A 14,428-nucleotide genomic window follows, 5' to 3' on the forward strand; every position below is an offset into this window, starting at 1 on the left:
AGCCACGGCCCTGGCAGAAGAGACGCAAGGCGGGCCTAAGTGTGTGCTCTCTGATCGTGGCTCGTCGTATTTTCAGGTCACAGACCAAGGAGAGCCCACTCTGCTTTCTGCACTGCAGGAACGCAGATCTCTGCTTAAACTCTCCCTGCTTCCCTCCCAGGGGAGCTGCACTACAATTTCCTTGTTCCAAACGGCTGGACAGGCACCAAAGGACAGCAGGAGGGAAAAGGCAGGGTTTCTGCCTCACTAGGACCGTTAGGACAGGCTGACACAGTCAGCGCCGAGCAGACAGGCGAATCGGCTGTTTCCCTATGCTTTTTCTTCTGCAAGAAGTTTGGGCAGTCTTTCTCACGCTCTCCTTAGGGAGAGGAGAGAAGAGAGGCCACCAACGTTAACCCTCCTGCATAGCCTGCATTTCTCTCACAGCAGAAGCAGCGGGTTCATGTGTTTGTAAAGGAGGAGCTCAAGGAGACCACAGGGACGTTCCGCAGTTGGTACTTACTCTTCCCTTGTCGTTTCCTGGCGCCACTAGAGGAGCAGGTTCTAGCTGAAGATGGGATAGAGACAGAATGGGCGCTGCTGGTGCTGGGCCCGTCGCACGAGTGCTCCTCGCTCACAGGAGCGCGGCTTTGGCTAGGTACGTACGGGACTGGTTTTGTACTGAAACAGAGGTGGGACAGACGCTGCAGTAAGGGAATCCCTGTGGTCTGATGCGATTCTTCAGACACGAGCCACACTTGTTTGCAGCAGCACGGCTGATATCGCACGGAGCCAGCGGTGCCCAGGATCTCCATACGTCCCAGCAAGAAAGAGCCTATTACAGTTACACGTTTCACCGCACAAACACCTCCCAGACGCACGGTATCCTTTCCTGCCAGATGCAGAGCTTCAGCGGGAAGCTGGCAGGGGCTCCCAGGAAAAGAGAGACGCTCACTTGGTCTTTGGAAGAAGAGGTCCTCCAGTTCCCAACCGCTCTCGTCTCCTGTGTACGTTCCAAGCGGGCTTCGCTGCACAGTCCATAAGTGCCACCTTGGTCACTCTGCCTGTAGGAGGCCAGAGGGAAACGTTGCTTGGACCCAACCTACTATATATAAAGGAGGCTCCTCAGTGCTTGCCTTATTACAGCAAGCTCCAGCCACCTCTCCCCAGTCCACCCATTCCCAAGCTCTGGTGATAGCCTCGTCCCTAAGCTCCGAACCTCTTGCAGTCACAACATGGGCCGTGAGAAACCAGACTGATCGGGTCGGTAGCTCTCATTAGGTTCACCGAAAGAGGAGGAATGCTCCCCCCGCCCCCCCCTCCCCCCGGTTTTCTGCCCTGTCTAGTCCGCATCGACACCGCTATGGATGAAATCAAGAGCCTGCTAAGCCACTAAGCAAAGGCCGCCACAGAAAGAACAGAGAGCTAGGCATCTCCTAAATTAGACTAGATTTCAACCAGGCATTCAAAAGACCTTCCACCCCCGCCCCCCCCCCCCCGCCCCAAAGATATCCCCTAGGCAGCATTCCCAGACCCCGCTCTGGTCATTCAGCCCTACTTTACCTCTGGGTTTGTTGGCATAAGCCGAGCTGATCTTCCCTACTAACACGAGCAGCCGCTGCTCGCGTGCATCGCGAAGCCGAAAGTACGCCTCCCGCCAGGACTCAGCCTCTTCTGGCTTCTCATTCTTGAAGTCTCGGAGACAGTGATTGCGCCACAGTTGGTCCGTATCCTCAGTGAGGAACTGAAGCAAAGGCACACGTAAGCTGGGATCCCTCCTGACACCTTCACTCCCCTCTCTCCCTCGGCACCAGCTAGTGCCAGTGCCACTGGAATAGCACAGAGGGCAAGACGGCTTAGGGGCCAACTTGCAGCAAGAGATCGGCCGATGGCAAATGCAGGAACTCGAGACTAGCAAAAGCCACCCCTTGCTATAAAGAGCGTTGGTCTTTACCATTCTGCTGTTGCAAGTGAGGACAGAACATCACTTCCACACCTCACCCTCCCTTCCCCAGGCCAAGGCACTCACATGATTACATTCCTCCATGCGACACAGCTGCTCTGGGGTGCATCTCTCCAATACTGGCCTCAGAGCTGAGAAAGGGACGCCACTCGCTTCGTGGATTGCTAGAGCAAAGCAAGATGCACACAGTATCGATCCTGCTTCTTGCTTGCCGAGGAAAGGGCTTGACGCCTTGAAACGCGGTGGAAAAACCTGCAGTGCTGCGTGACGCCACGCAATAGGAGGGCAAGGAGGAAGGAACCGTAGGTGCCGTAGCTCTAGGGAGCCGTCGGGCACCCGTACCTCCAAGTCAAGAGGTGCGTGCGCAAGACTCTGTCTCACACTATTTCCAGCGCTTTAGCACTCCCTGAAAGCATGCTGGGTGCTGAGTCCCGCAGCACCTGAGCTTTCAGTGGGATCTGTCCCCTACTAGCTAGCTTGCCTTGCAACAAGGGGCAACTCTTCACATGCTCCAAGCCAGATGCTGCGGAGAGGTATACAAACAAGCTACCAAGATGCCAGGCACGGCTCAGGACTTTAAGACAGATGAGGAAAGGTACTTGCAGTCCATGTTGTTACTGAGCACTCTGACGCATTGCTGATACAGAGACAGCATCTCGGGCAAGGAGGTAGCCTTGGAACCCGAATACACGGGCATCCTTGAATACACCCGGCAGCCTTTAAAACCTTCTTCACTCTCTTCAGCTGGTGACGACACTGCTGTAAAGTGAAAGACTTGGAGTAAGAAGAGAGCGGAGAAAAGAAGAGCCCACCCTGCTGAATGGCACAGCAGACACCAATTGGAGTCACCCAGAAGCGACCTAAAGGGCGAAGTCTTCTCTAAAAGACCTGCCACCTAGTTCAGAAAGGGCAAGTCCAAAGCCCAAGCCTCAGGAAGGGTCAGCAAAGGATCTTCCTCATTTCTGCTAGAGCATGTGGGAGAGCAGCCCCCTTCCTCTGAAACCTAGGCTCTGGGCATCAGACGCAGGACACCAGACCCCAACAGAAGGGCTTGAACCCAGCCGGCATCTGCTCCCACTCTCTCCCACAAACAATGGCTGCAGCCCCGCTCAAACCTATTTTCCTGCCCAGCATACCTTTCCCTTTTGCCTGGGAGCGGGCAGTGGACTTGATGCAAGGAACAGGGCGGTAACCGGCCGGGAGCAGGGCCAGTGGGTTGTCTGGTAACGGTGGTGGCACATCTAAAAGTATCTGGAAGGAGAGGATGTCCGTGCACGTAAGCCAACAATACAGCAGAACGTTGCATCCTGCCAGCATACAAACAGCACTGAACTGCATTTTGTTTGCTATGTCGAATAAGCCCCTTAACGCTCCTCAGCTTGCGCCACAACGTAGCCTCACGGGGAGGCTGCGCTTCTGCCACGTTACTGTGGCTCTGTCCAGGCTGTGAAGACAAAGAATCCAAAATTTGGGATCGGAATCGCTCCGCTCCCTCCACTAAGAGCCATCCACAGTGGCAGAGGAGAGGGGAATCTCACGAGCTGAGGGAAACCTAAAACTTTGATAGGAGGCACTTGATAGAACGAATGGCAAAGCAGGGTTTTAAAATGCTGCCGAGAGTGGAAAAACACTGTTTTGAAGAGCAAAGTGCTCCAGACTTGAGTAAAAAGATGAGGCACTAAAGGTTTTGCACATCAGTCCCTGTTTATATACAAAACCCTGGCACTCATGTGGCTATGAATTTGTACAGAAATAATGCTCATTTTTCAAGCTTTCACCCAAGAAGGTCTGTCCGACCCCTACCGTTCTGTCTTCTAGAATCAGCTGCACTGTTAACACCAGATCTCCCACTTGTCCCCCACTTCTGGAGGCCAACGGATTTCGTTAAGAAAATTGTAGTGCTGACAGAGATTTTTGAAAGGTCCATTTTAGAGACGCATCGATACTTGGGAGGAGGGACAGGGGAACCTCGCTGGCGGGTGGAGCTGCACTGCACATTAGGCTGGATTCGAAGCTGACCCACATCTCAAGGTATTCTGCATGCTTAAAAGTAGATCACGCCCAATATGCTCTCCTACGAGGACTGAGCTGAAGGTGTTCTCTTTTAAATACACACCACCCCCCCACACCCCCCCCCCCATTTTTTAATAAAGAGGGGTTTGCCTATTGCATTTCTTTACTCCCCTCTCTCTCTTCACCCACTTTTCCAGCAGAGCTCCGCTCCAACAGCACAAAGCAATGCCTGCGGCATAGAGCATACGAAACACACGGTGGCTCCCGGCAGGAACCAGGAGTCACAGACCTAGTACCAATGAGACACCCCAAGCACACCCTGGTGCAGAACCAAGCCCAGCACTTCCAAGGGGAAAACTAACAAGCCCCAGGTGCCAGAGGCCCGAGAACAGCTGATGCCACCTCCTTTCTTCCTTTTCGGATCCTTCAAAACCTTACCCGCTTTGGTTCACGAGACTCTGGTAGTTCCTTCTCTGCCTCTGTCTCATTGGTTCGCTTGCGGCTTGGACTTTTCTGGCTTGGGCTTGAGCTGGTGGCACTGGCTCTGCAGCCGTCCGGTTTGCTGTGCCCTTGGTCTTTCCCCCCAGCTGACACAGAGGGCTTGAGCACTTTCCTTTTCTTTTTCTGGGGCTGGTCATAGTTGAGGTACCACTCAAAGGACATTGTGGGTTGTTCAAATTCATCCTTCTCTTCCCCCTCCCCAAAATTTGAAGAAAAGCCCTTTGATTTTTCGTCCACGACAGAGACTTTGCGCTTCCCTCTGCCATCCAGTCGCTGCTGCTCGTGAGAAGACTTGCGCTCTTTGGTTCCACTCATGTTCCCTTTCTCACAGAGCTCACCCGGGTACCTCTCCCAGCCTGCAGCTCTCGTATCCCAGTCAAGCGTTAAGCGTTTGAAAGAAGAACTGAGGATGACAAACTGCCCTCCGTGGCTTCCACGCTTGCTCTGACAGGCTCCCTCCTCGTGCCTGGAATGTAGCGAGCCTCATCACAATGGCACCATGGACACCGAGAACCTCACCGCAGCGGCACCTCGGACACGGGCCTGCAGCACGTAGCCAATTCCATTGGAAGCTTGCGACTATTCAAGAGCTAAAGAGGGAACCCACATCTCCCCTGCAGACCCTCCACTCTTGTCAGTGCTGCCTACAGTCTCTCTCTCCTCTCAACTAGAGTCTGTGCTAAAAAGGCGACTGATCCCTTCCGCGACCACTGCCTCTCGACCCGCTCCTTTCCATTCCCCTCCCCATACCCCAGTGAAAAAGGTTCTTTCTCTTCACGCACATGCTGCCAGGCGAGGCTCTGCCAGCTCGTGCAGCGGCTCCGCAGGCCAGGGAGGGAAGAGGCGCCCTCTCCGACTTGCAGCCCAGTGAGGGGGCTGCAGGTGAAGGGAACGTACTTCTACCTCTGCCACCCAGGCGGTTTGGGACATCCCTTCACCGAGATGTCGACCAACTTTTTAGTTGCAGTGTTGTAGGGAGCCTCAGGCAGGAAGACGGTCGAGGACATCTTTGCCACCTAGACTGGCACGTCCTGGGCGTATGCAGAGAAACCAAGGCAAGGAAACGGGAGAACGGGCAAACAGAGCGCTGAGACAACAGAAGCCCGTATAGGGAAGAAAGACTCCAGAGTTCACGGAAAGACACCTCTCCAGGGGCCACCAAAGACTAACACAGCCCCCCGGGCCAAAACTGCCCTCTGCTGCTCACTTCACAGTTAATAGCGACTGCCCCGTTGTGGCCGGCTCCCCGCTCTCTGCTGCGGCCTCAGCGAGGCCACCGGAAACCACAGGCCTCGTGCAGCACTCGGGCTCCCCAACCTGCCCAGAGGAGCTCTGCTCCAGGGCACCTCCTCACACTCCCACCAACCCCTGGGTCTGCAGGCTCACGTCGCACACCTGCTCCTTCCAGAGCTCCAGTTCCTCACACCCCAAGTACAACCGAGCGTTTTGAACGCCGGCTATGAAGTGTGCACGCACTAGAAACAAACCGCGTTCCGTTATTCGCTTCCCTCCAACCCCAGTCAAGCGGCTTCAGGTTCAAAGACTAAAATCCTTGCTTTTTTTTTTCCAAAGAGGGGGTCAGGGCAAAAGATACAGGGGAAACGGCTTCCAAACTGGAAAGAAATCCTTCCCAGTTCCACACAGAGAACACGACAAAATCATTCCTTCTTTCCACTACAAGAGACAAGCCGATGCCTCCATCGACATTTAAAAGCTGTCTGCAATTTGAGAGGCAAAGTCCCCTCTCTCTCTTCAAGGGGAAAGGAAAAAAAAAAAAAAGAAAAGTTAAAACCTGACTTGGTGCGCAGTAAAATTTCTCCCCAACCCCCTCCTAGTTTTATTCCCAGTAGCCAGCAGAAGACCACAGCAGCAGAGCACAAGTCCCCAAGGCCTCTTGGCACCCCTGCACAGCAACGTAAGCACCTGTGCAAGACGTATAGTAACAGCAGAGGAAAGGTCAAGAGCTAAGGTTTCATTAACATACATGGGTAGAGAGCAAAGCCTCGGGACTCGACGTGCTTGCCAAAGGACTGACGAGCAAATGGGCCGCCGGTCCTACCCGCCCCAGAGAGTCCGGGTGGGACTTGGAGCCCAGCAGGTACCAGATCATGGGGAGTGACTCCAGTGACACCCAGTGTCTCCCCTCAGACAGATGGGTTCCTGCCAGCTCGAGCCACAGAGAGGCCGGTCCTTGTACTGGACTGGGAGGAGGGAGACTACTGGGAGCGACGTAAATAATACAGGCGGGATAGAGGAGCAGTTTAATATCAATTAAAACAATTCTATCATTTATTAAGAGGTCAAATAGCAAATAGTCGCTCCATCTTCCAATGACAGCGCCCGAAACAGGATGTTAAGGGCAGGGGGAAAAGAGGGGGGCTTGAACCTGAGAAAGGGACCAGAGTAAAGAGAAAACACTGTGCCGTCGTCTTGTGCAGATCGAATCCTCTCCCAGCAGCGGCAGCCTCCAAAGAGTTCAACGAGAAGGGCTGTTGAGGGGGGTGGGGTACTTTCTCCCTCTTCACTCCCAGTCCCCCATGAGAGAGGAAGTCCCAGATCTGCACTGCAAACTCATCTCCGAGAGAAGCTCTTCTGAAAATCTTTGTTCGTTTTTGCCGTCACGGGTGAAAGGTCTGCGACAGAGAAAGAGAAGGGAAAAAAAAACAAAAAAAAAAAACCAACAAAACAAAGCAAACAAGAACCCCACGCGTTAAAGCAGCAGTCACAGACTAGGAGAGCAGAGAGCAATTCAAAGCCACGGCCCTGGCAGAAGAGACGCAAGGCGGGCCTAAGTGTGTGCTCTCTGATCGTGGCTCGTCGTATTTTCAGGTCACAGACCAAGGAGAGCCCACTCTGCTTTCTGCACTGCAGGAACGCAGATCTCTGCTTAAACTCTCCCTGCTTCCCTCCCAGGGGAGCTGCACTACAATTTCCTTGTTCCAAACGGCTGGACAGGCACCAAAGGACAGCAGGAGGGAAAAGGCAGGGTTTCTGCCTCACTAGGACCGTTAGGACAGGCTGACACAGTCAGCGCCGAGCAGACAGGCGAATCGGCTGTTTCCCTATGCTTTTTCTTCTGCAAGAAGTTTGGGCAGTCTTTCTCACGCTCTCCTTAGGGAGAGGAGAGAAGAGAGGCCACCAACGTTAACCCTCCTGCATAGCCTGCATTTCTCTCACAGCAGAAGCAGCGGGTTCATGTGTTTGTAAAGGAGGAGCTCAAGGAGACCACAGGGACGTTCCGCAGTTGGTACTTACTCTTCCCTTGTCGTTTCCTGGCGCCACTAGAGGAGCAGGTTCTAGCTGAAGATGGGATAGAGACAGAATGGGCGCTGCTGGTGCTGGGCCCGTCGCACGAGTGCTCCTCGCTCACAGGAGCGCGGCTTTGGCTAGGTACGTATGGGACTGGTTTTGTACTGAAACAGAGGTGGGACAGACGCTGCAGTAAGGGAATCCCTGTGGTCTGATGCGATTCTTCAGACACGAGCCACACTTGTTTGCAGCAGCACGGCTGATATCGCACGGAGCCAGCGGTGCCCAGGATCTCCATACGTCCCAGCAAGAAAGAGCCTATTACAGTTACAAGTTTCACCGCACAAACACCTCCCAGACGCACGGTATCCTTTCCTGCCAGATGCAGAGCTTCAGCGGGAAGCTGGCAGGGGCTCCCAGGAAAAGAGAGACGCTCACTTGGTCTTTGGAAGAAGAGGTCCTCCAGTTCCCAACCGCTCTCGTCTCCTGTGTACGTTCCAAGCGGGCTTCGCTGCACAGTCCATAAGTGCCACCTTGGTCACTCTGCCTGTAGGAGGCCAGAGGGAAACGTTGCTTGGACCCAACCTACTATATATAAAGGAGGCTCCTCAGTGCTTGCCTTATTACAGCAAGCTCCAGCCACCTCTCCCCAGTCCACCCATTCCCAAGCTCTGGTGATAGCCTCGTCCCTAAGCTCCGAACCTCTTGCAGTCACAACATGGGCCGTGAGAAACCAGACTGATCGGGTCGGTAGCTCTCATTAGGTTCACCGAAAGAGGAGGAATGCTCCCCCCGCCCCCCCCTCCCCCCGGATTTCTGCCCTGTCTAGTCCGCATCGACACCGCTATGGATGAAATCAAGAGCCTGCTAAGCCACTAAGCAAAGGCCGCCACAGAAAGAACAGAGAGCTAGGCATCTCCTAAATTAGACTAGATTTCAACCAGGCATTCAAAAGACCTTCCACCCCCCCCCCCCCCCCGCCCCAAAGATATCCCCTAGGCAGCATTCCCAGACCCCGCTCTGGTCATTCAGCCCTACTTTACCTCTGGGTTTGTTGGCATAAGCCGAGCTGATCTTCCCTACTAACACGAGCAGCCGCTGCTCGCGTGCATCGCGAAGCCGAAAGTACGCCTCCCGCCAGGACTCAGCCTCTTCTGGCTTCTCATTCTTGAAGTCTCGGAGACAGTGATTGCGCCACAGTTGGTCCGTATCCTCAGTGAGGAACTGAAGCAAAGGCACACGTAAGCTGGGATCCCTCCTGACACCTTCACTCCCCTCTCTCCCTCGGCACCAGCTAGTGCCAGTGCCACTGGAATAGCACAGAGGGCAAGACGGCTTAGGGGCCAACTTGCAGCAAGAGATCGGCCGATGGCAAATGCAGGAACTCGAGACTAGCAAAAGCCACCCCTTGCTATAAAGAGCGTTGGTCTTTACCATTCTGCTGTTGCAAGTGAGGACAGAACATCACTTCCACACCTCACCCTCCCTTCCCCAGGCCAAGGCACTCACATGATTACATTCCTCCATGCGACACAGCTGCTCTGGGGTGCATCTCTCCAATACTGGCCTCAGAGCTGAGAAAGGGACGCCACTCGCTTCGTGGATTGCTAGAGCAAAGCAAGATGCACACAGTATCGATCCTGCTTCTTGCTTGCCGAGGAAAGGGCTTGACGCCTTGAAACGCGGTGGAAAAACCTGCAGTGCTGCGTGACGCCACGCAATAGGAGGGCAAGGAGGAAGGAACCGTAGGTGCCGTAGCTCTAGGGAGCCGTCGGGCACCCGTACCTCCAAGTCAAGAGGTGCGTGCGCAAGACTCTGTCTCACACTATTTCCAGCGCTTTAGCACTCCCTGAAAGCATGCTGGGTGCTGAGTCCCGCAGCACCTGAGCTTTCAGTGGGATCTGTCCCCTACTAGCTAGCTTGCCTTGCAACAAGGGGCAACTCTTCACATGCTCCAAGCCAGATGCTGCGGAGAGGTATACAAACAAGCTACCAAGATGCCAGGCACGGCTCAGGACTTTAAGACAGATGAGGAAAGGTACTTGCAGTCCATGTTGTTACTGAGCACTCTGACGCATTGCTGATACAGAGACAGCATCTCGGGCAAGGAGGTAGCCTTGGAACCCGAATACACGGGCATCCTTGAATACACCCGGCAGCCTTTAAAACCTTCTTCACTCTCTTCAGCTGGTGACGACACTGCTGTAAAGTGAAAGACTTGGAGTAAGAAGAGAGCGGAGAAAAGAAGAGCCCACCCTGCTGAATGGCACAGCAGACACCAATTGGAGTCACCCAGAAGCGACCTAAAGGGTGAAGTCTTCTCTAAAAGACCTGCCACCTAGTTCAGAAAGGGCAAGTCCAAAGCCCAAGCCTCAGGAAGGGTCAGCAAAGGATCTTCCTCATTTCTGCTAGAGCATGTGGGAGAGCAGCCCCCTTCCTCTGAAACCTAGGCTCTGGGCATCAGACGCAGGACACCAGACCCCAACAGAAGGGCTTGAACCCAGCCGGCATCTGCTCCCACTCTCTCCCACAAACAATGGCTGCAGCCCCGCTCAAACCTATTTTCCTGCCCAGCATACCTTTCCCTTTTGCCTGGGAGCGGGCAGTGGACTTGATGCAAGGAACAGGGCGGTAACCGGCCGGGAGCAGGGCCAGTGGGTTGTCTGGTAACGGTGGTGGCACATCTAAAAGTATCTGGAAGGAGAGGATGTCCGTGCACGTAAGCCAACAATACAGCAGAACGTTGCATCCTGCCAGCATACAAACAGCACTGAACTGCATTTTGTTTGCTATGTCGAATAAGCCCCTTAACGCTCCTCAGCTTGCGCCACAACGTAGCCTCACGGGGAGGCTGCGCTTCTGCCACGTTACTGTGGCTCTGTCCAGGCTGTGAAGACAAAGAAGCCAAAATTTGGGATCGGAATCGCTCCGCTCCCTCCACTAAGAGCCATCCACAGTGGCAGAGGAGAGGGGAATCTCACGAGCTGAGGGAAACCTAAAACTTTGATAGGAGGCACTTGATAGAACGAATGGCAAAGCAGGGTTTTAAAATGCTGCCGAGAGTGGAAAAACACTGTTTTGAAGAGCAAAGTGTTCCAGACTTGAGTAAAAAGATGAGGCACTAAAGGTTTTGCACATCAGTCCCTGTTTATATACAAAACCCTGGCACTCATGTGGCTATGAATTTGTACAGAAATAATGCTCATTTTTCAAGCTTTCACCCAAGAAGGTCTGTCCGACCCCTACCGTTCTGTCTTCTAGAATCAGCTGCACTGTTAACACCAGATCTCCCACTTGTCCCCCACTTCTGGAGGCCAACGGATTTCGTTAAGAAAATTGTAGTGCTGACAGAGATTTTTGAAAGGTCCATTTTAGAGACGCATCGATACTTGGGAGGAGGGACAGGGGAACCTCGCTGGCGGGTGGAGCTGCACTGCACATTAGGCTGGATTCGAAGCTGACCCACATCTCAAGGTATTCTGCATGCTTAAAAGTAGATCACGCCCAATATGCTCTCCTACGAGGACTGAGCTGAAGGTGTTCTCTTTTAAATACACACCACCCCCCCACACCCCCCCCCCCATTTTTTAATAAAGAGGGGTTTGCCTATTGCATTTCTTTACTCCCCTCTCTCTCTTCACCCACTTTTCCAGCAGAGCTCCGCTCCAACAGCACAAAGCAATGCCTGCGGCATAGAGCATACGAAACACACGGTGGCTCCCGGCAGGAACCAGGAGTCACAGACCTAGTACCAATGAGACACCCCAAGCACACCCTGGTGCAGAACCAAGCCCAGCACTTCCAAGGGGAAAACTAACAAGCCCCAGGTGCCAGAGGCCCGAGAACAGCTGATGCCACCTCCTTTCTTCCTTTTCGGATCCTTCAAAACCTTACCCGCTTTGGTTCACGAGACTCTGGTAGTTCCTTCTCTGCCTCTGTCTCATTGGTTCGCTTGCGGCTTGGACTTTTCTGGCTTGGGCTTGAGCTGGTGGCACTGGCTCTGCAGCCGTCCGGTTTGCTGTGCCCTTGGTCTTTCCCCCCAGCTGACACAGAGGGCTTGAGCACTTTCCTTTTCTTTTTCTGGGGCTGGTCATAGTTGAGGTACCACTCAAAGGACATTGTGGGTTGTTCAAATTCATCCTTCTCTTCCCCCTCCCCAAAATTTGAAGAAAAGCCCTTTGATTTTTCGTCCACGACAGAGACTTTGCGCTTCCCTCTGCCATCCAGTCGCTGCTGCTCGTGAGAAGACTTGCGCTCTTTGGTTCCACTCATGTTCCCTTTCTCACAGAGCTCACCCGGGTACCTCTCCCAGCCTGCAGCTCTCGTATCCCAGTCAAGCGTTAAGCGTTTGAAAGAAGAACTGAGGATGACAAACTGCCCTCCGTGGCTTCCACGCTTGCTCTGACAGGCTCCCTCCTCGTGCCTGGAATGTAGCGAGCCTCATCACAATGGCACCATGGACACCGAGAACCTCACCGCAGCGGCACCTCGGACACGGGCCTGCAGCACGTAGCCAATTCCATTGGAAGCTTGCGACTATTCAAGAGCTAAAGAGGGAACCCACATCTCCCCTGCAGACCCTCCACTCTTGTCAGTGCTGCCTACAGTCTCTCTCTCCTCTCAACTAGAGTCTGTGCTAAAAAGGCGACTGATCCCTTCCGCGACCACTGCCTCTCGACCCGCTCCTTTCCATTCCCCTCCCCATACCCCAGTGAAAAAGGTTCTTTCTCTTCACGCACATGCTGCCAGGCGAGGCTCTGCCAGCTCGTGCAGCGGCTCCGCAGGCCAGGGAGGGAAGAGGCGCCCTCTCCGACTTGCAGCCCAGTGAGGGGGCTGCAGGTGAAGGGAACGTACTTCTACCTCTGCCACCCAGGCGGTTTGGGACATCCCTTCACCGAGATGTCGACCAACTTTTTAGTTGCAGTGTTGTAGGGAGCCTCAGGCAGGAAGACGGTCGAGGACATCTTTGCCACCTAGACTGGCACGTCCTGGGCGTATGCAGAGAAACCAAGGCAAGGAAACGGGAGAACGGGCAAACAGAGCGCTGAGACAACAGAAGCCCGTATAGGGAAGAAAGACTCCAGAGTTCACGGAAAGACACCTCTCCAGGGGCCACCAAAGACTAACACAGCCCCCCGGGCCAAAACTGCCCTCTGCTGCTCACTTCACAGTTAATAGCGACTGCCCCGTTGTGGCCGGCTCCCCGCTCTCTGCTGCGGCCTCAGCGAGGCCACCGGAAACCACAGGCCTCGTGCAGCACTCGGGCTCCCCAACCTGCCCAGAGGAGCTCTGCTCCAGGGCACCTCCTCACACTCCCACCAACCCCTGGGTCTGCAGGCTCACGTCGCACACCTGCTCCTTCCAGAGCTCCAGTTCCTCACACCCCAAGTACAACCGAGCGTTTTGAACGCCGGCTATGAAGTGTGCACGCACTAGAAACAAACCGCGTTCCGTTATTCGCTTCCCTCCAACCCCAGTCAAGCGGCTTCAGGTTCAAAGACTAAAATCCTTGCTTTTTTTTTTCCAAAGAGGGGGTCAGGGCAAAAGATACAGGGGAAACGGCTTCCAAACTGGAAAGAAATCCTTCCCAGTTCCACACAGAGAACACGACAAAATCATTCCTTCTTTCCACTACAAGAGACAAGCCGATGCCTCCATCGACATTTAAAAGCTGTCTGCAATTTGAGAGGCAAAGTCCCCTCTCTCTCTTCAAGGGGAAAGGAAAAAAAAAAAAAAGAAAAGTTAAAACCTGACTTGGTGCGCAGTAAAATTTCTCCCCAACCCCCTCCTAGTTTTATTCCCAGTAGCCAGCAGAAGACCACAGCAGCAGAGCACAAGTCCCCAAGGCCTCTTGGCACCCCTGCACAGCAACGTAAGCACCTGTGCAAGACGTATAGTAACAGCAGAGGAAAGGTCAAGAGCTAAGGTTTCATTAACATACATGGGTAGAGAGCAAAGCCTCGGGACTCGACGTGCTTGCCAAAGGACTGACGAGCAAATGGGCCGCCGGTCCTACCCGCCCCAGAGAGTCCGGGTGGGACTTGGAGCCCAGCAGGTACCAGATCATGGGGAGTGACTCCAGTGACACCCAGTGTCTCCCCTCAGACAGATGGGTTCCTGCCAGCTCGAGCCACAGAGAGGCCGGTCCTTGTACTGGACTGGGAGGAGGGAGACTACTGGGAGCGACGTAAATAATACAGGCGGGATAGAGGAGCAGTTTAATATCAATTAAAACAATTCTATCATTTATTAAGAGGTCAAATAGCAAATAGTCGCTCCATCTTCCAATGACAGCGCCCGAAACAGGATGTTAAGGGCAGGGGGAAAAGAGGGGGGCTTGAACCTGAGAAAGGGACCAGAGTAAAGAGAAAACACTGTGCCGTCGTCTTGTGCAGATCGAATCCTCTCCCAGCAGCGGCAGCCTCCAAAGAGTTCAACGAGAAGGGCTGTTGAGGGGGGTGGGGTACTTTCTCCCTCTTCACTCCCAGTCCCCCATGAGAGAGGAAGTCCCAGATCTGCACTGCAAACTCATCTCCGAGAGAAGCTCTTCTGAAAATCTTTGTTCGTTTTTGCCGTCACGGGTGAAAGGTCTGCGACAGAGAAAGAGAAGGGAAAAAAAAACAAAAAAAAAAAACCAACAAAACAAAGCAAACAAGAACCCCACGCGTTAAAGCAGCAGTCACAGACTAGGAGAGCAGAGAGCAATTCAAAGCCACGGCCCTG

General features: G+C 53.8%; 1 protein-coding gene across 1 annotated transcript; it reads right to left on the reverse strand.

Annotated features, from left to right (window-relative positions):
* Positions 1-930: 930 nt before the first annotated feature.
* LOC147415255 (elongin-A-like) lies at positions 931-11,977 on the reverse strand. Its single transcript, XM_086468567.1, has 10 exons — positions 11,600-11,977; positions 10,285-10,399; positions 9,752-9,907; positions 9,215-9,312; positions 8,749-8,929; positions 8,144-8,252; positions 7,712-7,869; positions 3,079-3,183; positions 1,543-1,674; positions 931-1,043 (listed from the first exon to the last, which is right to left on the reverse strand). Exons 1-10 carry the CDS (start codon positions 11,975-11,977, stop codon positions 931-933), a joined length of 1,545 nt encoding a protein of 514 aa, XP_086324693.1.
* Positions 11,978-14,428: the final 2,451 nt, after the last annotated feature.

This window comes from Leptosomus discolor, chromosome 7 (genome assembly GCF_034619465.1).
Source record: "Leptosomus discolor isolate bLepDis1 chromosome 7, bLepDis1.hap2, whole genome shotgun sequence".
Classification (NCBI taxonomy): Eukaryota; Metazoa; Chordata; class Aves; order Leptosomiformes; family Leptosomidae; genus Leptosomus; species Leptosomus discolor.

Bases quoted from the DNA above. Each gene is read 5' to 3' on its own strand.
- LOC147415255 (XM_086468567.1), bottom strand. From the start codon at position 11,977: ATGAGTGGAACCAAAGAGCGCAAGTCTTCTCACGAGCAGCAGCGACTG. The intron at 10,400-11,599 runs GTAAGGTTTTGA...CTCTCCTTCCAG, and splicing joins AGTCTCGTGAACCAAAGCGG to ATACTTTTAGATGTGCCACC. The intron at 1,044-1,542 runs GTAAAGTAGGGC...GGCCTCCTACAG, and splicing joins TTATGCCAACAAACCCAGAG to GCAGAGTGACCAAGGTGGCA.